This window comes from Protopterus annectens, chromosome 8.part0, assembly GCF_019279795.1.
Source record: "Protopterus annectens isolate FY-2018-M chromosome 8.part0, PAN1.0, whole genome shotgun sequence".
NCBI lineage: Eukaryota > Metazoa > Chordata > Ceratodontiformes > Protopteridae > Protopterus > Protopterus annectens.
In genome coordinates this window covers 1636166046-1636193857 of record NC_056741.1, presented here as the reverse complement: position 1 = coordinate 1636193857, position 27812 = coordinate 1636166046, and the positions used below count along the sequence as shown (strand labels likewise).

The following is a 27812-nucleotide window of genomic DNA, read 5'->3' as shown; positions in this document are numbered from 1 at the left end:
CTGCAGGCTGTTCCTGGATCGCACGGCAGACATACTGCCTGCTGGAGCTCCTCCACCAATCTTGCATGCCGTGCAAGCTGTAGAGAATCCAGGGGATAGTTAAAAAGTTTATACAGAATGTTCAATATTATGAATGGGAAGAAAACTATAGGTAATCACCGCAGCGGGATATTATTTATACGGGAAAAATGTCTGAGCTTTAAAAAAAAGAGTTGGATACTAGAAAAATTATGATAGAATGAGAGGAGTAAGCCAGAAAGGGAGGGAGACAGAAGCTAAAGGAAGGAATACAAAAGGAATTGCTAAAATAATATAAGGACAAACATTTAAGCTATGTTTTTAACAAGCAGTTGTTTTTCTTTTATTAATGTAGTCATTGTAGACTTTCATCAGAATGCTTGTTTTAAACAATAAATCCTAGTTCTAGTCTGTAGATTATTATAGTCCCCAGCTCTTACCTGGTTCTCAGTGACTCTACTAGTTTTTGGCATAAACGGGTTGGTGAGTGTGATGCTATACAGGATTACTCGGCTCTGGTTACCACTCTCTTCTTTCTTCCATGGATGAAAAATGGTACCTACACACAAAAACAAGGTATTTATTTATTACCAACAGATGTCCTTTAGCAGACCAAGACAAGTCACAATAGTACATGCACAAAAAAGCAAATAGGAAGCAGACATCTGCCACAGAAAATGTAACCTCAGAGAACAATATCTTCCTGGCATTTACTGATGTGAAATTATGCACTTCGATAGCAGTTTGCGTAATATGTTTAATTGAAACTGATTTAGGAAAAGATGAATTTGTAATTTATCAACATTGCCCCTAATGTTTATGCGGTGCCTAAAGCAAATCATAGTTTGCATAAAAATAAATAAATAAAAAACAAGAGAAAAGCAAATGCATAAATTAGATTGCAGTCTACCACCTCAATATCTCATTTACCCAATTATCTTTGGATTTGTTAGATTAATCAGAATATAAATTATGTATGCAATAATTCATTCATTATAACCTGCTTAATTAGGAGTTGCTCTGCAATGAAGAGATCTCCAAGTGTAAACTGGCAGCATACCTCCAACCTCTTATCTCAAAAATTCTGAATAAAGACATAATAAAAGGGGGTACAAAGGCCCAAACAATTTGTAAAGAGTAATCTAGTTTACTTACGTTTATAGAACAGGTTTTGTATCAACATACACTTTCTGAATAATAATAATAATAAAAAAAAAATAATAATAATAATAATGTCTGAAACTCTTAATGTCTGGCATTATTGATTAACTATAATCCTAAGTGGTTTACCAGATAATCAAACATTTTATGAGGGACAGGGCAAAAATGCAATGCAAAATCAAGTATGTTCTGCAAAATTCTAGATGTTTGAGAGGTATGCCAGGGAGAGATGATGTTTTAAAGTAAAATCATGCAGTTAAGAGACACTAGCAAAGTGCACAACAAACAGACGGATTGCTAAGAACAGTACAGACTATACAACAAGACGAAGTGTACTGAACACAGATTGGTCCATAATTCATACAGGCCGCTTGCAGAACATTCATATCCAGGAAGCGGGAGTGAAGAGAGGATCATAAGACTGTGAAACTCCAAGCCAAAATACAATGCAAGTTTCTATATTTCAGTCATGTAAAGCCAGATGTAGTCATCTTGTATTTGAGTAATAACTGTGTATTTTTTATACTTAGAATGATATCCTCCATCAAATTCTTCTAGAAACATTTTCTTTAAAATTAAAAACAGATATAAAGTAGGAAGGGCAATATCAAACTGAAGAGAACATCCCAATCTGTCATCTGACTTAAATCATTAAGTATCACTAAGGGAAAACATGAGGATGAAAAAAAAAAAAAAAAGATTGGAAGTCATATAGTATCGCTCAAACCAGATATCTTAATTTCAAAAATAACACAGTTTACATTATGCACAGCTAAAATGTGCCTTCTGTCAAAAAACAGTAAACAGGTAAACAGACCTATTAGACAGATAAACAGCTAGACAGATAAAGGGTGGAATTCAGAAAGATTATTGTGAGATGGACTTCTAACCTCCTATTCAGAAAGAGCACTACCACAGTGCTGTAGCATGAAAACATGCAGCACCGTGGTGGGCTGTCTCGCAGCCAAACTAAATGCCAATGAGACATTGTGTGGGGGGGGTCCCGCCTGGAACTACATGTGCTAAAGCATGTACAGAGTGAAGCAATTCAGAGAATTGCTCAACTGGGTAGATTAGCACAGATGCTCATGGTCACTCGTTAATGGGCACAACCAAAAACGTGTGTGCCTGGACTGGGGGACTGTCATACCTCCATACTACCCTACACTAACAACCAAAGTGTGCAACATGGGGAGGAGGAACACTAGACATCAAAGTTAACTCTTAACATTGTGCCTGAATGAAGACTTCCAAGATGGCTGCAAGCAGATCAACAGCTTAACTTCAGCTCTCCTAGTGTGAAAACAGAAACTGACAAAAAGGAGTGCCATGGAAACTGTTTTTGGGAAAAATTCTGTTGCTGGCTAGTAAGCACACTGCCTGGATGCCAGCAAAGAAGAAATGTAGAGAACCTGAAAGAAAACAATCATAAACACGAAGAAAAAACACTGTCTGGGAAGGATTTTGCAGACATTCAGCAAAAAGCAGCTGAAGCTACGGCTTTGGCTCAAAAGATGGCTTCCAGTAAATTAGAGGAAAAATAAATCAAATGCACACAGAGGTTATTAAAGTAAATGAAACAATGAAGAAATGTACCAACTCAAATAGCAAAAGGCTGAAAAATCAAAGGAGCTTTAACTAACTGTTTAAATAAAGTGATAAAACTGCCAAAACCAGAGGATGAAATGAAGAAAAAGCTGTCTGAGTATGAGGCTTCTCAAGAAGAGCTGTTTCAAAAAATAGTAGCATTAGAAGACAGAACACACAAAGAGAACATGAAAGTTTCTGCTGTACCAAAGAAACTTGAAGGAAAAGACTGTATTAATTTTATGAAAGCACAAAAAACCTGGCCATGAACCATTAGTCACTTAGAGTCACATTAAGTGACTCCCATTTTTTGAAAAACACACGCATCCAGAGAAATAGCTTACAGTGGAAACAAGTCACAGTGCTCATTTTTACAGAGCTCATGCATATGCACAAGTAGAAGAGTTTGAGACCTCAGAACCATTTTGTGCCCATGGAATAAAAATCCACTAAGTGGTGAACTACAGATTGTACAAAACCTTTAATAAAAAATAGGTACCTCAGATTCTTTTGAGCATAGGCAAAATGTGCCTATGGTATAAAGAATACAGCAGTGTGGAGTGGGGCCCTGGGACAACAATTTCTACTACACTGCAAATTACAGAAATGTTAAATGCAGAACAAGTGGCTAGAGCATCTATACCTGAATGCTGATGCCCTTGGTCTTAGAGCATGGTTCTATGGTGTTCCAGTCTGGGATCTTCACTATCAAGCGTCTTCCTTTGTGTAGCAGTTAGCGTTGGCTCTTCTGTTCAGATTCTTCCTGTCTTCGGGTTCCAAATGGTGAAGTCATTGTAAAAGAGGGCTAGATAGCTCTGTGCCTGGCTACATAAAAGGCTGGAAACTGGGAGGGATCAGGTGGAAAGAGGGGTAACCAATCTCCTGAGATGGAGGGGGGATCTAGTTGATGTAAGAGGCTGATGTAATCAGCCTGGGTGTAAGCTGTCAATAAAACTAGGAGGCTAGTGTGTGGTCCCCTTTTTTCAGTCCTAATAACACAAGGAAAGCCCAAGTCCAAAATCAGTAGTAGAAAACATTTTTAAATACCTGGAATTTGCTGTATAAGTTTGTACACACCATGAAGTAAAAAAGCATTTCCAGAATCCTGACAATTACTGTTTAGGTTTGCAGACAACATGAGACCACAAAAATAAATAAACAGAGTAGCTTGTTTCCTGTTTTACTATTTCACCAGACAACTGTACCACTGCAGATGCAGTAACCTACAGATCTAATTTCCTGACTGGCTTTTACATTTTACCAACAACAGTTAGGATTAATTACCAGTTAATGTCCAAGTCCTGGGTTAAACAATAGAGGTGTTTCAGCTGTATGATTTATGGTTTAGTTTACTGAGTGCAAGCACACTTTTGATGAATATGCTTGTTTAGATCAGGGTGGTGGTAAGCGCAGGTTTACCTTTAAAATGTCGCAACACACTTGTGCGACTGTTTACTTACCTGACTTGAAATGTCGGAAATGGCAATGTCAAATGCTTAGAATTGTGAGCCTGGTACTCAAAGTCAACACTCAGGGAATGTCAACTTTGAGCTAAACTACCTCATTTCTGGATGTCCTACTTATATATATATATATATATATATATATATATATATCATACTACAGTGAGGGGAAAGTGTACATTTCCTGATAGTACAATCCCCACTCAAAATGCTGAATTCATAACAGTGAATGCAGACTAGCATTCGCTGTTGTGGGTTCGGCATTTTTTTCTTTCGCTAATACATATTTTTGAAAAGATACCTTCGCACATATGTGCATCGAACAAGTCAGCCACAGCATTTTAAAGGTAAACCTAAGAGTACAACCTGATCTGTCAGTGTAACCCCATTTTTTCAAGGACGGCATTTTTGTTTCCTTTGAGTGGACTCACAATGAACTTCTCTAGGATGCGGAAGTGGAAACCTCCATGATCTGGGAAATCACAGCACTGCTTGGCTGATTGTTTTTTGAGGCTCTGGAGACTGACATCAGACAAGTGGTGTGCCACCCTAATCTTGAACTTATTTGCAGTTTTCTCTACGTAAAAACAACTGCAGCTATGACACTGTATATGGTATATCACAAAAGCAGTGTTGCAATTAGCAGAACAAGTGCTGTTGATTTTTCTCATGAGTACTGGGCAAAAGTAGCAGTCCTTGTTGCCCATGTAGTTGCAGTAAGTGCAAAAAGGGGGTCCCCAGGAGTATGTTCCTCTGTTGTCCTTCTCCTATGTTCAAAGAAGATCTGAGATACTTACAGATTTTGCACAGTCTGCAGGTTACCACTTGGTTGATTTTTATTCCAAGGACACAAAAAGCCTGTGCAAAAGTTTTGAGGTCTCAAACTGGACTTGACATTTTTTGTCCTACTTGTACACATCCATGAGTTCTGTACAAATAAGCATTGTGACTTTTTTTCCACTGTAATCTATTTCTCACATACATGTATTTTACAAAAGTGGGAGTCACCTAGTTGGCTCTAAGTGACTATCTCCAATGCATATAAAAAAGGCTGTCTTCATCAGGAGGAAGAAGAATGGGGACTCTTCACATTATTAGCAGGCTCTGTAATACATTTTGCCAAAAAAGATCAGTCTTTTACAATGTATTTCAGGAAATATCAGCACTGTAAAAGTGAGTGCAGACTGTCATATTACACGTGATACAAGCAATAAGGACAAGTCAAAATAGCAAAAGTTCTGTAAAAAAGCTTTCATATCGTGCTACAAGAAATATGAGCCCAACAAAGGCAGACACAGCTTCTCATATTACATGTGATCCAAAACAGGCTAATAAAGTCTGGTGATAGCCTCATAAAAGCAAGCATTTTCAATGATCAAACTGCAAGCCACTGTACACACCACTCTATTAGATGGACCTGATGAAGCTCAGGCAAAAGTGTTTTCTTAAATATAGTTCTATACTGGTAGCTCATGGTGTGCTGTCATGTTTAGTTTGTTAAACATAAAAATAAAAACCTTTTTAACTAAAAATGAGATTCCACAGGTTACTGAACTGGTAAAATCTTATGGTCTTTCAGGAATATTTGAATATGGGACTAACATCTAAGCTTTGGAATTGGTTCCTTTTTCCATCTCAAGATTTTCCACCAATCAGCTCCCATGGACCCTCCCACCACTGTCTGCAACTGGCATTAAATAACTGACCAGTTGATAGTAATGTATAAGAACAAGAACACTCGTCCATCTACCTACTTAACTGAATAAATTACTGGAAACTTCAACAAGGTGTTTTTATTAAAGTGTTAAGTGTTAAAGTGATTTTATCTGGACTAATCCCATGTATTATGTTTCACATGTAAAAGAGAGGAAAACATGAAATTAGTGAAGTTGCTTTTTCATCACTGAATTCATAAACCAGTGACAAATACCTATATTTTTGCAGTTTATATAAAAAGGCTTTTTTTTTTTACTTCTGCGGTGATGCAGCAGTAGCGTTGTTGCCTCACAGCAAGAGACTCTCCTGTTCGATTCTCGGCTGGATTGTGGGGAGTGCCTTCTGTGTGGAGTCTGCATGTCCTCCCCGCAGTTGGGTGGGCGTTCGAAAGACATGCGTAAATGGGCGTGCCTTCGTTGAAGGTTGAACGTCGAGCTGGCACCTCAGCGTTTGTGAAAATCTACTGCCAATCATTAGCGGACTGGAGTTCTGCTGTGGCGACCCCTAACCGGGAAAAGCTGAAAGACAACAACAACAACATATAAACAGGCTTTTTTGGAGCAGACAGCTGGCAGTCTGACTCTTGTGGAGCACTTTAAAAGTTAAAGTAGTCTTCAAAGGCCTGGATAATAGGTGATATGGCAGTGTGCTAGGGCTCTTCTGTGTTCAGGAATTCAAGATGCTTTACTGGGAGTCTAAAATCTCTTTGTTCCTCCGTTTAAAATGTTCTCTCATTAGTTTAAGGATTCTGAAGGGAAACATTCTTGTAGTAGGGAATCTGAAGCAGTAGTACTGTCATCATCCATACAACAGTCTAATGAAGAGATGCATTTTGCCCAAACACATCAGGTTCTCTTCATTTTCAAGGTATGAATCAGACACAGAGATCTCTCAACTATCACTGTTTTGGAGGAACATTCCTACATTCAAGCATGAGTTATTCCTATACATTATGAACATATTCTTGGAAGTATGTCCCCATTTTCAGGCCTGATTTACCCCTTCACACGATTTTCTGAATCTCTTCTATCATGTATGATTTTTGAAGCCATCTTATGCATACAAAATCAACATAATAGTTGTGCAAATAATTTAAAGGAAGATGATGCACGTGTGATAGAATTTCACAATACAAGTCATTAAATTCTACAGATTTTACACTCTCCATTTGATATTGTGCTTTTATTTTTTCTATCATTTCTGTCGCTCTGTTTTTTAAACATGCTTTGGAGTAGTATCCTACATTACTACTGGAAGCAGGCATAGATCACAACCTCTTAAAGCAAGAAAAATAGACAAAGCCTAAGATAATGGGAGGGGGGGGGGGGCAAAGGCCCCAGCATAAGGATAGATTTTAAACACTGTTGTTATAAACTTTGCTGCTAGAATAACATGATTTGTGTTAGCACGCATATTTCAGCCCTCTCTCTGATTTGCCAGAAATCCAAATATTCTATGGGGAACAGACCAAAAATAGAGGCAAAAATCTGTACATTCATTGTGAAAATCTGGAGAGTAGAGAGTTACTGAAGTGGGAAGAGTTATGTACTACTTGGTATTCAAATTTTTAGTTCAGTGTACCTACTTTTCAAAGGCCTTTATATCTATTTTCAGTGTTTGCAGGTTGAGAGGTATGATCACACATCTTTGCTGGGAAAGGGTCTTTGTCCTCTTAGCGGACAGGAAGAAGAACAAGTGAAATGGCAAAGGTTATTCCTCCTCATGATTTATTTCTTCTCCTCTCTCTTTGTCTTTCACTCAAGCTATACTCTTTAAAACACTTGCCCTTTCCAACTTGTTGCAAACTTGCTACACTGCTTTAAAAGAAATGTGCTGCAAACTTGTTACTCTGTTTTTTATACCTGTTGGTCTCACTTTTTATTCCCATTAATTTTCTTTTCTGTATAACTGATTTTTTTAACTTGAACAACTGATATTTTGAACTTCTTATATCTACTGTATTTGATACTGGCGTGTTTAAATTGTACTTTGGTGTAATTTCTGGAGTTTTTCTCCTCAGGTCGCCTCTAAAAATGGACTTCTGCTCAGACGGACTAACCCGGTTAACAAATGTCAAATAAAATAAATAACATAATAATAAGTAAATAGAAGGTTTAGACTGTGAGGTTGTGGAAGACCACTCTACATTCTAAAGCAAACATCCTTAGGGGAGTTAGGGCTGTCAGTGGTGCAGCAGATGTCAGCTAATCTGAGGGAGGTCAGTACTGGTACATCAGCACCAACTGGGGTTTGAACAAAGGCCAGAACTGAAGCAACTTCACCTGGTCAGAACAGTTGGAATACACTGACACAATTAGAGCACCTTGGGAACATGATATCCTATACATTTTATTTTCCCAAACAATTTTCTCTCCTTGCAGACTTTATACTTTACAGCAAAAAAAAATCAGATTAATACTGTACTAGAAAATGAATGTGCAAATGCAAAAACATATTTTTTCAGTGAAAATTAGAATTTATAAAGATTCAGTTTAAATGCAAGTTCCTTCATTTTGTATGTAGTTGCTGAAAATCTCCCCTTACAGTATCCTTGTATCTGCTTTTGTTTTAAATTATTTTCATGCCTGTTGTTTAAAATATATGAAAAGAGTTCTTTTTTATGTAATTCATCCATGTTTGCTGGAAAGTATATAAGGCATAAGTGTTAACAAATACCACTTTGTAGCTATGTAGATAAATGTACATTGAACAGCTCTTCCATTTTTTTGGTACTTTGTGGTTATCTTTTGTTTTTGTTTTGTTTTCACATTTGTTAAGAACAAAAGAAATATTAATTATGTATTTTTTCATTTAATTGTGTGTGTGAGTGTGTGTGTGTGTGTGTGTGTGTGTGTGTGTGTGTGTGTGTGTGTGTGTGTGTGTGTGTGTGTGTGTGTGTGTGTGTGTGTGTGTGTGTGTGTGTGTATGCATATGGATTTACTTTATAATCTCAAAATACTAAAATACTGAATTTTAGTATCTGTAGACTATAAAGCCAAAAGCCCAAAAAACTGACACCTACAACCGCGAAATTCAAAACCTCGATCATTCACATACACACACCACCACACAAACAAGCACACATGCACCTACCTAATGACACTACAGCAAACAAAACAACACACACAAACTCAACATAACAAACAAATGCACCTACCCTACCTATAAGCAAGGGGGCAAGCCCCCCCTGCACCCCCCCACACCCCCGCTACTTATATATACTAACTCCGAGGTTGCACTAAACACACAAACACATAAAACTCAACACTATACACACTCACACACACTAAAATCCCTACCTAATACCCTTACAATAACACCGCTTACCTGAATCCCCAGCTAAATCCACAAACCGCACCGCGCATCATGAACACGGCAACACAATGGCAGATTTGACATTTCCACATTTGATATTATGCAGTTTTGCGTAACTGCACTTTCGACTTTATGGTCTCAAAATACAAAAATTTGATATTTTTGTATTTCGAGATTATAAAGTAAAACCCTATGTGTATATATATATATATATATATATATATATATATATATATATGTAAAACTAGATAGTTCTTCAAACACATCAGAAGCAGAGATGCATAACAAAACACAGATGTATTAATATAGAAAACAAAAAAAAAATAGCTCATCTGGCCTTCCAAAATAAAGCTTACACAATTAGCAAGCAATAAGACAATGGGCTTCTCCACCCCTGGAAGGCCCATTATTTCCCTTATAAAGCACACAATTTCCGCTATAAAGCACACAAAGGAGGGAATTATTGTGCTTAGATAACACGCTGTTATAAATAGTTTCATATTTTTATTAGTATATCATTTTAAATATGTTTTTTATATAAAATAACTCGTGTCTAATATTTCAAAGTTGCTGTAGCATTTGTAATTGTTGGAACAAGTATTTTATGTAAACACACACACACACACACACACACACACACACACACACACACACACACACACACACACACACACACACACACACACACAAAATGTGCCCAGCAATTACAATGTTTTCTTGACTGAATACAGCTCAGATGTCTAACTATGATTAAATGAATGAAAACAAATTGTACAGTGCAAGGCATGGCACACCCTATGCCTCTCAGCTGTCCTCAATTTTGCCTCGTATTTTTGTTCTATCCCTAGGAAACATTACATTTTCTTTCTGATAAACTGGTGAAGTTAGCAGTAAGTCAATAAAGTCAGGTATTATAATTTCAAACTTCTGTTTGACGGACAATACATGTTGCTGAAAAGCCTCTTGTTGTATTTCCTTTTTAAATCAATTAGGGTCATTTTTAAAGATTGCCCCTAACAGAATTCTTGACCAAAGATGTTGAGAGATATGTGCTCTCTTTGTCTCCCTCAAACCCTCAACACGCACGAAGATTACTGCATTGCTGTTGGAGAGTTTTTTCTAGTAGGGTATTAGTGTATGCTTTGCCCTTTAGCTAATATACCGTATATATATAGTACTTTATTTCAAGTTGACAGTCCTTAAGAGTATCTCAACTTCTCAGGTTTACTGTCACAGTCATTCCAATAACTAGGTTATTAAAAGATTCACAGATGAAGACCTTGGCAGGCCTTCCCTGCAGCTCCACAAACAAAATATTCACTTGAATGTGCCTCAGGCTAAATCTACAATAAATCTGGACTGGGCCATCTAACTTCAGAAACCATAATTCATCAGTAAAGAGCCTCTGCTCTAACCAAAGGTGAATTTTGACTAAGGATTCCTATCTTTAGCCTTCTCGGCTCCTTCCTTTTATACAAGCTGAACTGGCAGTTAACTTTTCAATATTCTCATTAATAACAATTATTTTTGCCTTCGTTGAAGGTTGGGCGTCGAGCTGGCAACTCGGCACTGTGAAAATCTACTGCCAATCATTAGCGGACCGGAGTTCTGCTGTGGCAACCCCTAACTGGGAAAAGCCAAAAGACAACAACAACATTTTCCTAACTAAACTGTTGAGAGAGTTTTATAGTCACAAGGTATACTTAAAGCCATATATCCCATTCTCCACAAGCACCAGATGTTACAACTTGCAAATGTGTATGTGCGTGTATCTGTTTTTTATATGGTTATAACTGAGTGGAGTTTTGAGCCTCAGTCTGTTGATCACACTTTGAGTCCTGAGCCAGCATCTGCAGGGGAAGTAGTAGTTTTTTCCCCCCTTTGCAGTTTCATTTTATACATATTTGATTGTTTAAAAACATATTTCATTCCATTTGCAAATACCTAAATTGTTTTTATGATAAATGTTTTGCAGATGTCAATATACTGAATAACTTACAATTAACTTTTTTATTTTGTTTGCAAATGACATACTGGATAGCCAGTTTGGTTTATGGTAGGATCTGAAAGAACAGGATTAGACACAGTTATGGAAATAGTACACACTAAATACTGGGATTCTACAGGATTCTGAATAATGTCTCTTTTCCTTCTTGACTTACATTTATATGATCTGTACATTCTTCCTTAAATGTAGCACACTAAGTTTGTGAATGACAATGTACTGACTACTCTATTAGCTAAAAGAGAAGACCTCATTACAGGACATCTTGGACAAAGTTTTTGGATAGACCAAATTAGCATGAAGATAAATGCTAAAACTTTTGGACACATGACAAGTGACATAAATCAAAAGGAAAAAATAGTACATAAAATCAACATCTGTTTAACAGAACCCAATTTAGTAAAAATCACACATTTGTGTCATGTGAGCAAACAAGCCCTATGCAAGGAACTTTTCAGTACTGTACCTTCATACCTAATAAAACCAATTTCAAGACTGCACAGTCCTGAGGCAAGTTAATAATTTTCACTTAAGTAGGCTTCTATTGAACAGACGTCAATTATCAGTTTTAGAAAGAGGTCCCATATCACAGGATCTGATTATACCATAGCCAAAGCTATGGTTTAATGTGTTGAAAGGTATGACACAATATCAGCAGTGGTAGTACATCACACATCAGGAAGCATACTACAAATATGCACACAGTCATGCTGTGTAGCTCCTTCTCTGTCTTTCTCTTAATATATATAACTGCAGGTCTCTTTAATAACTAGCAAATACACATGCACACATTATATATATATATATATATATATATATATATATATATATATATATATATATACATATATATGTATGCATGCACGCACACACACACACACACACACATATATATATATATATATATATATATATATATATATATATATATATATATATATATATAGATTATATAGATGCAAACAGTATGGTATTTGCTACCTAAAAAAGAAACTTTTTAAGTGACAGACCACTTTTTGTAGTGCAATGGGAGTGTAGAATCTATGTCTATGTGATGTAGGGGCAGCTCATGGTACTGGACTGTAGGACTGCAACCCCCTCCTCCAATTTTGTCATTAAAAAAGAGTTTAATTAGTGATTTTTACACACTAGTTGCATTTTGAACTGCAGACTAGGGTGTAAAGCTGTAGATGTAATGTTTTGCAAAACTCGGAGCCGCTTGCATAGGTGCTTGAGTTCTGCGTAAAAAAAGCAAAAAAAAAAAACACTATCTTTTTGTTGCCAGACTGTTTTTACAACAGACCAGATTGGGAAGACTGCACGCGTCACTGAAGACGCCCAGAAGTCATTGTAGCTTTAACCGTAGGAAATAAGAAGCCAGCTGGACTGTTAGGTCAGCAGCTACGTCACATAATCTGATTAGACCTGTTGCTCTTGCATTCTCTTCCTGCGCTTTAACACAGTTAATTTGTGAGGGAGAGAGAGTGAGACAGATGGACGAGAAAGCAGGGAAAAAAAACATGGATCATTGAAATATCAATTGGATTACCGTTTAAGGTAAGAGAAGCCAAGGATTCCTTGATAAGGAACAATATTTTGAAAGTAATCCCCTCCAAAAAAATCATTAATTAAGTTCTGCGTGTTTTTTTTTTTTTTTGGCAGAGCCAACCAGATACTTAACTTTCTGCATTTTTTTTCATGGAAGGGTTAATCAGATACTAGGGAGGCAATGTGTTTTGGGGACTGCTGATTACTTGATTTCTGCGTTTAATATAATATCTTGGCAAGGTTAACCAGATAGTAGGGAGGCAATATATTTTGGGGACTGTTGATGACTTTCGTTTTTTTAATATAATATCTTGGCAGGTGTCAGAGAGATACTAGGTATACAGTGTGTCTTGGGAGGCCATTTGTGGATGATATGTGTTTTTTTAACCAACTATCTTTTTTTTCAGGGTTAGTCAAGAGTATACATTAGGATGGTTTGTCAATGTTTTGTTGTTGACACAAGCTCTAATCTTGCATGAGTAAAGTATGCATGGATGAACTGAAGTAAGATCACGTGCAAGTTCTTGGCTATGTGATGTGAAAGAAATACAGTAATGAAACTGTGGTCTTTTACTTTCATTATTTTAAACCTTCCAGGCTCAAAACAGATTCTCTGGGTAGGCAGCTGGGATTAGGGCAATACCTATGTGTGAATGGAATGACTGCAGTTCTGGCTTGCTTTGCAAGAGTAATGAGCATTTAAGTGAAGTAAGACTTGACCACAAGCTCTGAACTCTGAGTACTGTTTATGTGAAAAAAAATAATACTTAACTTAATGACAGTGTCATCTTTTTTTGTTGTTGTTGTTTTGTTGTTTTTGTTTTTAACCTTGCAAGATCACATCAGATACTGTGGGATACCATGGGTGGGGTAGGTCTATGTTCAACTGTCGAATAACACTTCCATTGAATGGCTAAACACTGAACCCTAACCATCGAATGTTCATTCAGTGAACATTTATTTCTTCTCTAGGTAAAGTAACTAGTTAGCCAACACTTCCCAGTTTCAAAAAACGTAGCATTTCAAACCTACCCAGTTGGGGGGGGGGGCTTTGCCACCCATCCCTCCTAAATATATATATATATATATATATATATATATATATATATATATATATATATATATATATATATATATATACCAACTGCAGGACCGCACTACAGTGGGGAACAGGGCAGATGGGGAAGGGTTGGCCAACTAGTTACTTTACCATTTGCTGAAATGAAAGTTCACTGGTTACGGTTAGATGTTTAGTCATTCAATGGACATGTTACTCAACGGTTAAACATAGACCGAGGTGGGGTAGGCAATGGAGACTGGGGCTATATGTGAATGAAACAAATGGCTCTGCTGTTTACTGTTGTTGTAATTCCAGCTTTGCAAAACTGTAATACTTTTCTGTCTGTACTTTTAAGGTGAATATAAAATAATTAGCAGGTTTATGAGTTAATTCTTAACATATGTTATTTCATTCTTAATGCACGTTATTTCATATCTGTTCATGTATAAAGTGAATGTTTGTTTAAAATGTTTCTAATATGTTGATAAACTATTCACCATGCACAATAGTGACTGAGTACTTATTTTATGTAAATTGTTAAGTACAGTCAGGGTTGATCCCACTGTAACATGACTTCACCCCTTTGTAGTTGGCCACATCCATTCAGCTGTCTCCTGCAGCACCCCTTTGATTTAAAGTCACCAGCCTCCACTGATGTGATACAAAATGAATGATAGTGACATCTGTATGTAATATATCACATTGCTGCATATTCTGTTACTACACTTTTAAGAGAAATACTAGGGAAAGGTTGTTAGTGACTCCAGGTGAGAACCTCTGTATATTTAAAGGGAACTAGAGAACCCATGTCAGAAAGCAGCAGTTGTTGTGGAGAAGGTCCAGAGGATTCTGGAGACATCTGTGCAAAGGGAGAGTATTCTGAGGCCACCACTCGGAGAAGGAATAACCCCAAGAGGTTGAAGTACCAGTGACAGTCCCCATAATGAAGTTAAGAGTTTTACCTAGAGTAGAAAATGTGCACTGTGATAGTTCTGTTCATGAGTAAAAGACTTTATTTCTTGTAAATACTGTAAGCAGTCAGCACTTATAAGACTTATTTTGCTAAAGACCACAATACCATTTTATTTTTCTGGTAAAGTTAACCATAAGGTTTAATTTCCAGTTAATAAAAAGAAGTTATGTACTCACCATAACGTTCCATCTGTGATGTCCATGTTCATTCTTCCTCAACTGTTGGGTTCGGATCTGATCCTTGGATGTGACTCGACTGTTACTAAAGCTTATGGTAACCAAAAAGCTCTTGAGCTTCTCCCTTACAGATAATGCACTAACCCCTAACATACCTCATATCTTGTTTGCTGATTTTTACCAGAAGTAGTATCTATTAACATGCATATATAAAAAGATACTTAAAAATGTATAACTCCTATACAGGAAACTATATCAGGAGCTCAATCAAGAGGACAGTGACGTCCTTATAATATCTCATTCATCCAGAAGTTTGTAGAAACAAAGAATGGGGCTTGGTGAGTGAAAAGTTGAGAAAGAATGAAAATGGAAAATAACACAGATGGAATGTTATGGTTAGTGCATAACTTCTTTTCCTGATGTTGTCAATTTTTATTCTGTCCTCAACTGTTGGGACAGAGTCCCCAGCTGCCTAAAACCCTGGGTGGACTCTAAGGAAGGATATTCCTGAGCACAATTGAACCAAAAGATGCTCTATCCCTCAAGACCAGATCTAATTTGTAATAAGTGATAAAAGTATGAAGACTTGCCCAAGTTGCTGCTGTATATGTCATCCATGGAAACCCTGGATAGAAATACTGAAGAAGTTGCCATGGATCTAGTTGAATAGACTCTTAGAAGTTTAGTTAAGGTAAGACCTAATTTGTTATAGATAAAAGAAATACAGTCAGCCAGCCATCTGGCTAAAGTTACTTTTGCAATTGGTTTACCCAATTTCAAATCTACAAAGGAAACAAACAGTTGATTTTTTTTTGTCCTATGTGGATAAAAACATAATTGTCTATGAACCTTCAATAAATGCAACATATATTCACCTTTGTTTGCAAATTTTGGAAAGAATACTGGCAAATTAATGAAATGACAGATACTGGATTCCGACACCACCTTGGAAATGAAAGATGCACTGGTTTGTAATGTAACTCTATCCTTATGAAAAATCAAGTAGGGATGTTTTGAAGACAAGGCTTGAAGTTCTGAAATTCTTCTAGCTGAGGTAATGGCTACTAAAATGACAGTTTTCCAAGTAAGAAGCTTAAGGTCACATTTAGCTGCTGGTTCAAAGGCGGAATGTATAAATGCTTACAGTACCAAGTTCAGATCTAATGGTGGAGTAGGGTCTTTAAATTGTGGTCTCAAAAGAAGAGGGCCTCTCAAGAATGCTTTGCAAAGTTTAGCAGAGGCTACTGAAAAACCTTAAAATCCAATATGAAAATTAGATAGTGCTGCTAATTTATTTATTTTATATTTGTTTACCGGAGATGTAAGAGTGGACCAATGGCCCTTTTTCAGAGGAGGCCCAGGGAGAAAAACTCCATTACAAAAACACATTACAAACAATATAAAAAACTGATAACAATCAAGAAACATAACTTTGGTAAATATAGGCAGTAAACAGTTTATACATTAACATTAAAAATTGAGAGAGTAATATAAAGTGGAAAAAAGAAAGTTAAATAAACTAGCATGAAATAGCTTGTGTCATCATTAATTGGTAGAGGAGCTCGCCCCTTCTTTAAACAGTAAAGCTAAATTTTCAAGTACTGTATGTTATGTATTGGAGCTGAGAAAGCATGAATATGATTTTGTTGTGCCTAGTAAACAAATCTTTTCCATTTACTTGTACAGAGTCAGTCTTCATGCTGAAGGTTTATGGGAAGATAAAAGGATATGGCGGGCAGGGAAAGAGAGCACAGCTTGTCTGGCTATTGAAGGTACTGGAGAAACCAGGCTGTATGGTTGAGGTCTGAGATTTCTGGGTGAATCATGTTTGTTGGGTGAGACAGAAGATGTGGAATCAGCTCCAGAATCCAAGGAAGTTAAAGTAGATGAGGCCATAGGAAGGGGAACCAAACCTGTTGAGGCCAGTAAGGTGCAATAAGGATGAATTTGCTCTTCAACCTGGCAGCTTTCTGCAGAAATTTCAGAATTAATGGAATCGGCAGGTAGGCATAAAGCAGACCAGGAGGTCATTTGTGAAGTACAGCATCCATAGGTGATTCCCCCTGTGGAGGGGATTAGGGCAAAGTAGCTGCTGCACTTGTTTAGGGGAGACACAAAAAGACTGCAGCAAGGCTGAACCCATTGACGAAAGATCATTTCTGTCAATTTATTGCTAAGAGACCACTCGTGAGGTATAAAAATGGACCTGCTCAATTTGTCTGCTATCACACTGGACTTCCCCAGAATGTGTGCTGCTATGAGAAAGCAGTTGAATGAGATCGCCCACTGCCACACTCTGAGTGCTTCTCGACACAAGGGGTATGATTTGGTACCTCCTTGTTTGTTGAGGTACCAAATTATTGACACATTGTCTGTTTGAATAGCAACTGTCCCTATAAGAAGAACATTCTGGAGAACCTGCAGTGCTAAGGGCATTGATCTCATTTCTAGGATATTTATATGGAATTTGGCCTTTTCAGGGGACCAAGTGCCTTGGACTGTTTCCCTAGAAAGTGCCCCCCCCCACCCTAAATAGGAAGCGTCTATGGTCACTATGGCCTTGGGCTGAGGCAGAATTAATGGATGGCTTTGTACAACCTGACCTGATTGAGTCGACCACCTGAGGTCTCTCTTACATTCCTGAGTGATTCTTACTTCTGTTGACATGTGTTGGTAAAGAATCGACCACTGTGTTGCTAACATCCATTGAAGAACTCTCATATGAAATATGGCTAGAGGTACTAAGGTTATTGCTGGTGAGATTGATCCTAGAGCTTGAAGGACCAAGTGGGCTGAAATCTGGGTACTGCAAATTACTTTTCTGACTTTTAGTCAGATAGTCTGTACTCTTGACAGAGAGGAAGAGAAGCTTTCACTGACATTGTGTTGAAAACTGCTCCTATGAATTCCAAATTCTGAGTTGGTTCTCAGTGAGACTTATCGTAATTTATGGTTATACCCATATGACAGCAAATCTGGAGTACCTGATTTCTTCCCCTTAGTAAAAGATGCCTGATCAGAGTGGTAATGAGCCATTCATCTAGATATAGAAACACCCAGAATCCCTGCAGTATCAAGTGAGATGCTGCTACTACTGTCATATATTTGGTAAACACCCTGGGAGTTGTGGTGAAGCCAAACGGCAGAGCGCTCAACTGGTAGTGACTGTCTCCCAGCCAGAAGTGTAAATACCTTCTGGATTGTCTGTTCATTTTTATGTGATAGTACTCATCCTTTATGCCCTTCTAGCTTGCCAATACACCAAAATACTTGTTCCCATAATAAATGTCCAGGCTGTTCTTCAAAATATCTAAGCCAGTAGTTGCTTTAATGTAATTTGGTAGTCTGTTCCATGCAACAGCTAGCTACTCTGTCACAGAACCAATTAGTACACTTCTCATTCCTATAGAATCTTCCATTTTAATTTCTCCAAATCTTTTGGGTTTCTAATACTATGACAGGAATGGACATCATTCCTAAGTCAAAGTACGATTAAAGTTCATGAAATTAGTATTGTTTCACTCTTTGATGTCACCCAAAAGTGCTCTTTGCAGCACCCACAATGTGTCCAGTAATGACTCCTGCAATTCGCGCAGAGTTACATGTATTGGTAGCATATCAAAATATGATTGTAGACTCTTTTTTATAAGACCCGTTGCTCCTACTACTATTGGAACTATCTGGGTATCTTTCTTCCACATTGGTCTCATTTCTGCTTGCAAATCCTGATACTTTATGATTTTGTGTCTCTCTGTATGTAGGACACTTCACTGGATGTGGCGATTTCAATGATCAATGCTACTTTTGTCTTCTTTTCTTTGACTATTATATCCGTTTTTCTAGCATCTGTCTTTTGAACTGCAGTAATGGATGATTCCCATGTGATATAGACTTCATCATTTTCTATGATGTTTGTGGCTCGTTTCCAGTGTTTTTCAGTCACTTCAATACGATAATGTTTGCATAATCCCAGTGCAGCAGTCTCGCCACATTATTATGCCTTTCAGTATACAGTCCTTATGCCATTAGTATGTCACAACGAGGTGTGCAGCTGTTTCCAATTCTGTTTTGCAAAACCTACATTTGCCTGTTTCTCCCACATGTTCAATGGACTTTGTAAACCAAAGTGTACGTAGCCCACTATCTTGTGCCACCAATATTAACCTTTCATCTCTTGGTTTGAATTTGCCTCTCCTTAACCATTCCTGCACTCGTTCCTGATCAACATGAAGTTCATCCACAAGTTTTCTATACTTGCAACTATTTATGCATTTTCCACATGTCTTGCCTTCTCGTCTGGTCCTTCACCTTATATTCTTTCTTTTGTTTTTCTGACACATTCAGTTGCTGCCTGGTTTTTAATCTACTTCTGATTTGATTTGCATTCCTGCTTGACACCAATATGCTTCTGTTAGATTAAGCAGAGAAGTCATTTTAAATTTATTCTCCTGATGTTTCAAAACTTTCACTATGCTTGGGTCTTGTGAGGTCAATAGAAATGTGTGGAGTCCCACAATTGCAGATATGTACATGTAATCAGTTTCAAAGAGGCCCATCCCTCCTTCGGAATGGGGAATATATAATCTTGGTGTGCACTGATTTTTATAAATCATTTGGTGAGCATGAAGCATCTTTCTTGTTTTCATATCTAATCTAGCCAACATATTTTGGGGCCAGTCGATCACTCCAAAGTTATAAGTTAGGACAGGAAGTGCAAATTGGTTTATAGCTTGGATTTTGTTCCTAGATGTTAACTCTGTTTTCGGGATTAATTTAAGTCTTCTAAAGTCCTCCTTACTACGTTTTATTCTCATTTGTTCATGTTTTACTGTTGATCCTTCATCAATTCCCAAATATTTATACATTCCCTCTTGCTCATATTCTTTTATATCACATTCTTGTCCCAAACTGATGTTTCTTGGTGCTGCAATTTTCCTGCTTTAAAGGCTGCTTTTGCATATTTATCAAAACCAAATGACATTCTTATATCACCTGAAAAAAGTTTTGGCAGTTTGCAGTTGTACTTTCAGTTCCTCATCTCATGAGCTATACAGTTTCAAATCATCGACAAAGAGAAGATGAGAAGTCTTTACATGTTGTTGTTTTCTAGGAGCCAAATTATAGCCATGGCCTAAGCTGCTAAGGGCAAGGCAGAATATCAGTAGTGACAGAAAGTCACCCTGGAATATCCCCCTTTTAATTTTTATCCCTGGGATAATAAGTTGTCCTTTATCATGGCTTAATTGCAAAGTGGTCTGACACTTTTTCATTGTCACTGTAATGTAGTCGATCAGTGTAGGGTGTAACTTATACATTAAGCACTCTTTTATCCATGGAATACTATCAAATGCTTTTTTGTAGTCAATCCATGCCACACTTAAATTCTTCCCCGTTTTACAGTTCTCCACTATGACTTTAACAGCAAATGATCCTTTGTTCCATATGACTTTCTTTTACTGCCCTTTTGTTCTATTGCATTAATAGAGTTTTCTTCTAAATGACTACAGACTCTGTCGGAATCAATTCCAATGCATAGTTTACACATCGTCAGAAGGCAAGTTATTGGCCTATAATTTTTAGGGTAGCTTGCAGGTTCACTCAAGTAGGAGCATTGTTTTTCCTGTTGTTAGCCAGGCTGGTGTCTGTTCAGGGTGCGCATATAAATAGTTCTTACTCATGGCTAAATCTTCATGCAAAGATGTTTATACTTTTAACCAGAAGTTAGGTTAGGTACTGCATCTGGGCTTGGGGTTTTCCAATTTGAGGCTTTTCTTAACTCATTCACTCCAGAGCAGCTCAGAAAGAGCTGCCTGCTTAATTCCACCATAGGAACAACAGTGCAGCCTGAGCTCATTTTCAGAAAATCCATTTGTAATAACATACAGAAAACAAATGTTCACAACTCTAACTAAAAGAGCTAGACTAAAAATGTAAATGTGAAAGTTGTTCAGCAGATACTGACCTTTCCAGCAGTGTAACTGTTGATAGTGCGTATCAAAGTCATTATTAAATATTTGGCAAGGAATGCTGATATTGTGCATATTTATTACCTCTTTGGAAAAGCAAAGCACAATATCTTGGTCAATATACCATGTAGACCCATACAATGTGTATTTAATTTGTTTGTATGAATGTCAGCTTTAAAATGATACATTGACCATTACTGTCTGATGCTCCTTTATGGAGATAATCACAGAAATATGATTAATATAATATTTCTCATAATTGATAAATAAACAAAGCATATTATCTCATCACCTGTAACAGACAGAGGCTACATATCAGTGTAGAACTTGTGTGTCTCACTTTCAGCTTCAAAATGATGCATCATTTGTATCATCAGCATGTTCCCTTGCAAAGATATGGGTGTAATAATGAGAATTAATGGAAATTTATAATTTTTATAATCCTACAAGACTAAACAAACTGTGATATCTATACATGTGTACAGTGCACAGGGTTCTTTTACCATGTTGTAAGGAGCAAAGCTGTCTTCAAAATGAGGTATTACTTGGCACAATGACATGCTCCCTTGCAAAGTTATTTACCAAAATATGAAAAAAATCATAATTTCCATAACCTAAGTCTGAAACAAACTTTGATATCTGTACATGTGTATAACATACAGGCACAGTTCATTTACCACATTGGAACTATGAATTATGTCTTCAAAATGAGGTATTGCTTAGCACATTGAGATGCTCCCTTGCAAAGTTATTTACCAAAATATGAAAAAAAATAATATTTTCCATAACCATAAGTCCAAAACAAACTTTGATATCTGTACATGTGTAAAACATGAATGCACACTACTTTTACCATGTTGGAACTATGAATACTGTCTTCAAAATGAGGTATTACTTACCACATTCAGACGCTCCCTTGCAAAGTTATTTACCAAAATATGAAAAAAAGCATAATTTCCATAACCATAAGTCTGAAACAAACTTTGATATCTGTATATGTGTACAACAAACAGGCACAGTTCTCTTACCATGTTGGAACTATGCATACTGTCTTCAAAATGAGGTATTACTTAGCACATTCAGATGCTAGCTTGCAAAGTTATTTACCAAAATATGACAAAAATCATAATTTCCATAACCATAAGTCTGAAACAAACTTTGATATGTTTTATTTATTTATTTATTGACATTTGTTAACCGGGCTAGTCCAGCTGGGTTTTTGGCCCATTTTCAGTGGAGACCCGAGGAGAAAAGCTCCATGTACAGACAGTTTACAAACTAAAATAAAATAAACATTTACAGTACCAAAGGAATACGAAATTGAGTTATACAATATCATAAAGATACAAAGCCAAGTATGTGCACATATTGTGGTTGAAAATCAGCCCTGTACTGAACAGGGTTAAGATTATTTACATATTTACAAACATGAGTTTGAGCCATTAGATGTGATGTATACATCAGAAAGAGGTAACCTCCAGTACAGGGATTACTATCGTGAGGAGAAGTTGCTGAGCTGAGGTGAAATCTGTACATGTATACAACATAAAGACAAAGTTCTTTTACCATGTTGGAACTATGCATACTGTCTTCAAAATGAGGTATTACTTAGCACATTCAGATACTCCATTGCAAAGTTATTTAAAAAATCATAATTTCCATAACCATAAGTCCGAAACAACTTTTGAATGCTGTACACATGTACAACATAAAGGCACAGTTCTTTTACCATGCTGGAACTATGAATACTGTCTTCAAAATGAGGTATTACTTACTACATTCAGATGCTCCCTTGCAAAGTTATTTACCAAAATATGAAAAAAAAATCATAATTTTCATAACCTAAGTCCTAAACAAATGGATATCTGTACATGTGTACAGCATTCAGATCCAGTTGTTTTACCATGTAGACAGATACTGTAAATATACACATTCTTGGTGTAGCCAACATACTGCTGAATGGGTACATGTAAAGAGAAAAAGTAAGGTAAGGACCACCACTCCACTAATGAACCCAGGACAGGCATGGGACTTGTGGCATGCAAGGCCATCTGATCTGTACGATTTCCTGTGCTGGCTACCCACTCAGACAGCTGATACTATTACAGTCTCACAACCCCCTTCAGCTGTCTTCCTTTACATGTTTCCATTCAGCAATGGACCTAAGGGATCAAGTTCTGTATTACTAAGCCCTTCCTGTCATCTAAACTGTACACATGCCTGATAACAGAAGAATAAAAAATGAAGTATTGCAGGATGGTTACTGACATATTCGATTGTACATGGTAGCACTCTCCTGAAACAGTTCTTTCTCAGCATCTTCACCAACTCCTTCCCACAGTTATTTGCCAAACTCAAAAAAATATCATTTTTACACAACACAATTCATAATAGAGTTTCTTACCATACTGGTCCTACTTGGTCATGGGTGTTTTCCATTCTTCTCACAAGCTGCATGTTACAAATTCTGCATAGCTTTCCTCACGCCATTGTGGAGGTCAGTCAAGAACACAGTGCCCTCTTCAGTTAGGGGAACGCCATCCCTTCTGAACAGGTGAACATCTTCTGCGGTGATGCTGTCATGGCAGATTGTAGATCCACCCACCCTGTGCATCAAACCATGCATGAACCCATTCTGTAAATGCCTGGACTTGTGTGCTGCCCATTGACTATTTGCTGTTTTCCATATCTGGCAAGGAATTATGTCAGACCACACAAAATGACAACGTGGCCACCATGACTGCAGCTGTTCAAAAATTGGTCTGATCTGAAACCGTAGCCTTCCAAGTGGTTGACTGATGACATCATTCCCTCCAATGTGCAGCACAAGGATGTCAGGCTCAGGGTAGATGGAACACTTCTCTTCCAACAACTGCAGTACTCCACTCCAATGCATACCTCTTCTTGCAATCCAGTATACCTTCACACTGGATGTGGGGAAGCTCAAGTTGTACTGGTTTTCAGTTATGGAGGCATGGCTGGCAGCCCAGTGTATGTAGGAATGGCCACATACCCACACTCTCACTTGTCGTTCTCCTGCTCGTGAAGCCATGTCAGTGTCAGAAGGTGGACAAACCTGCACAAGAAAGAAAATGCAAACAGATTATTACTGATGTTTGACATATGTATTGGAAGACTACATATATATGTATATCATAAGGCATTACCTGGTTAGACCATCCAAATCTTCACTCCTATCCACAGGGGCATTATTCTTTTCAAAGGGTACATAAATGGTGATGACACTGCAGAGGTACATACCTACCACCCATGAAAACACCAAATTACACACAATGACTGACAAGGGGGCACGGAAAGGGCACATGTAAATGGAAAAAGCAAGGTAAGGACCACCACTCTAATATGCTGAGGATAGGCATGGGGCTTCAGCTCGTGGGTGTCTGAAGTGTCCCATACTGGTGCTGGCTACCCACTCAGACTGCTGGTAGCAGCAATGACTCCTGATTGCATGCAATGACAGCACTCTGCCTTACCACTGCCTTTTCCATTTACATGTGTCCTTTCGATAATGGCCATAAGGAGTGAAAGGGTGAGCTAATGTAATCCCTCGTGCCCTGACCTACATGCACTTATTGCACCTGAAGGGAGGGAGACTGAGGGGAGAGCTAAAGCAAGACAACATGAAAAAAGACCAAGACTGACCCAGGCTTTGTCTTTTTGCATGTGTCCTTTCCCGGAGGGAAACACTGCATCACAGTGGCACCCCCGAGGCCATGCTTACCTAGGACAGTAGCATTATGGGACTGAGCTGAAGAGTCTCCAAGTTCCCAACTGTGATCCAGGTGGATGATAAGATCCATGGTGGCTGGGTATGCTCCCCGTGATGCATCCACCAACACAAGAGCAGTTGGCACAAAAGTCTGAAGATGGACCCTCCGTGGCCTTGGTGCATAAGGGCTTGGCTGGTAACTGACAAGGGGCCATGGAAAAGGCACCCTTGAAACCATGCATATTCAGGAAAGCAGACCACTGGGACTGAGCTGAAGAGTCTCCAAGTTCCCCACTGCCATCCAGGATGCTCCTAAGATACATGACGTTTAGATGTGACACCCAGTGATTCACACAATACTCAGCACCACAGTCCAAGGTCCCCAGTTCAATATGCATGCACATCTAGGTTTGTCTTATGCATCGCATAATGTCCCTTTCCTGATGTCAGTAACCCACTAGAAATTTATGGCCATGGTACTCGGCGAAGCATTTGACACACAGGTTGATTTTGCAAGTCGGGCACCCCCATGACGGCTCAGCATGTTTACCCTTGCTGGCATAATTTCTGCATCTTGATTTATGCCATTTCACTGGAAGGTGAGAGCCATGCTCTAATCATCTCACAGCCTCTGGGACTGTAATCTCAGTGCATATTTTCCTCTTGGTGTAAATAGCAAGTAGATGCAAGCCTAGGTTCCTTCAAAACTGTAACTGTGTTGCTGCAATAGCATGTCCAGAGCATGACAGTTGCTGGTGGCTCTTACTTTCACGGAATATAATGAAAGTGTTGACTATGGCCACATCCCATAAGAACCAGACCAAGTACAGCCACCATTTGAGGGCCTTTCTGGCAGAGGGATACTGTGTCCTGAGCTGATCTGCTCAGTCCACCCCATTCATGTAAGTGTTGTACATGTTAACAACTGGTAGACAGGGCACCGATGCCTTGCTTCCATCACGCTTTCTCCTGTGTGTGCTGGAGACTGGCAAGGTTGGGTTACAGTTAGTTGACAGGAGGAATACTGGGTTGCTATCCTTCCATTCAGTAGCTAGCAGTGGTCCACTCTGCAGTTGCTTGAAGTAGCCTCAAGTTGCTTTTCCAATGGCCTGTCTGTTGAATCTTAAAGGCCATCCTGACCTATTGGTGTGCATGGTTCCACAACGGTACAGACCATCTTGCAGTAATTGCTGTGCCAGCGGAACAGAGGAAAAGACATTATCAAAGTAAATGTGATGCTTCTTGCCAATCAGTCCCCTAGTTAAGTCAACCACAACTCTGTGTGCCAGGCCAACCTCTGTATTCCACTCTGCTTTTCCAGTGTATACCTGGAATTCACGTACATACCCATTGGTAGAGTCTGCCAACACCCAGACCTTAATGCCATACCTCTCTGGCTTGCCAGGCATAAACTGTCTAAATGTCAAGAATCCACAAAAGCCGACCATTGCTTCGTCTACAGCCACCTCACAATGCACATTGTACTGTGCCCTGCATGCATGAAATACTGCATCCAGTATTGGCCATACATGATGTAACTTATCATGACCCACAGAGCCCTGTGGTAGGCTCAGGCTGTTATCATTGCAGTGGAAATACTGCTGAATTTTTTCAAAAACTGTCTCAGGTCATATACTCCACTATTGGGAAATGACCATATACATGGTGCGCTTGCAAGTACTGCCTGTATTCAGGAACATGTACAATAGACATGTATATTCTGACACCTAGAAATGTGCGTATGTCTCCTGGCCAAACAGGACTCCAGTGCATGGCCTGCCTCTGTGCAGCATAGCGATTGGTTTAATTGGCAATAAGGGTGTACACCTGCTCTGGGAACATCAAATTCATGAAGTCCATCTCTGTGCTGTCTGAGCCCAAGTTGTTTACTGGGCCTACTGGCCCCACAAAATCCTCAATGTGTACTGTTTGGAGGTGTTTTTCCCACGTGATCTTACGTGGTGGGCATGCACGGCGTACCTTACTGGGTCGCCTGGAACAGTTGGGAATGGAAAGTGCTGTAGGGTTCAGAGATGGTGCCCTCTCAATGTCAGTACCAAATGCACTGCATGCAGTTGTTAGTGAACTACTATCAGACCTTCCCTGCTGAGGCAAAACCATCTCATTGCCTAACAAGGAGCTACTTGGACTCATATCTAGTGGATTTTCTCCATCCCAATCCACATACTCTGGACTACTTTCAATGTCATGTAGAGTTGAAGAAACATCCACATCCTTGTCAGCACTTGCAGTGTAATGCACTGTGGAGGACTTCATAGGTGTGTCAGTCATACCACGTGCTTTCTTGAACACAGATAAAGGCAAGTCATCATCTGCGTCAAACTCTGACTGCACTGGGTGGCCATTGTGTGTGGCCCCTTTCCTTAGGAGTGCAAGTGGCACCTTATACTCACTGTCATGGTCAGTGTCATACTTACTGGTCAGGTCGGCTTTGGTAAGTCATAGCGGTCTTTCAGGAATGGCTGGAACAGGGGCATCATCCGTATCACAAGTAATGGCCTTGTCATGTAGACGTGCGAGTGGAATCTCATCCTCTTTGTCATAATCATCATCCTCACTCTGGTTGGCATTATGTGGTGGCTCAAGGTACATACCTGTGTCTGAACCACTGCTACAGGGCCTTGTCATGTAGACGTGCGAGTGGAATCTCATCCTCTTTGTCATAATCATCATCCTCACTCTGGTTGGCATTATGTGGTGGCTCAAGGTACATACCTGTGTCTGAACCACTGCTACAGCCATCAGAGTCTGTTTCCTCACCCAACAGGTAAATTCTGCATGCTTTCTCCTCTAGTTTCATCTAGTTTTTCATTTTAAATAGCTGTCTCATATAAATAAATGATTTTTCTCAGTAATTACATGCTTAGCTAATGCATTCTGTTGGTTTTGCCATCTAATATCATATATGTGATTATAAATTCTATCTTTGAGTCTTCTCGATGTCATATATATCTTATATATCTGGCAACTTGTACCCCATGTCCAACTTTTTATATAGGGATGATTACTGAGAAAAATCATCATTTTAAATTTAGAGTATTACAGCTAGTAACAGTAAATAGGAGAGGGGGTA

At 38.5% G+C, this 27812-nt stretch overlaps 1 protein-coding gene across 1 annotated transcript in view; it reads right to left on the bottom strand.

Annotated features, from left to right (window-relative positions):
* LOC122808522 (protein Aster-B-like) overlaps positions 1-27812 on the bottom strand; it is a 1382984-nt gene that overhangs the window by 581465 nt on the left and 773707 nt on the right. The window contains exon 11 of the mRNA XM_044079476.1: positions 459-577. Within this exon, the coding sequence (XP_043935411.1) occupies positions 459-577 (119 nt within the window). The remainder of the gene's footprint in view (positions 1-458; positions 578-27812) is intronic.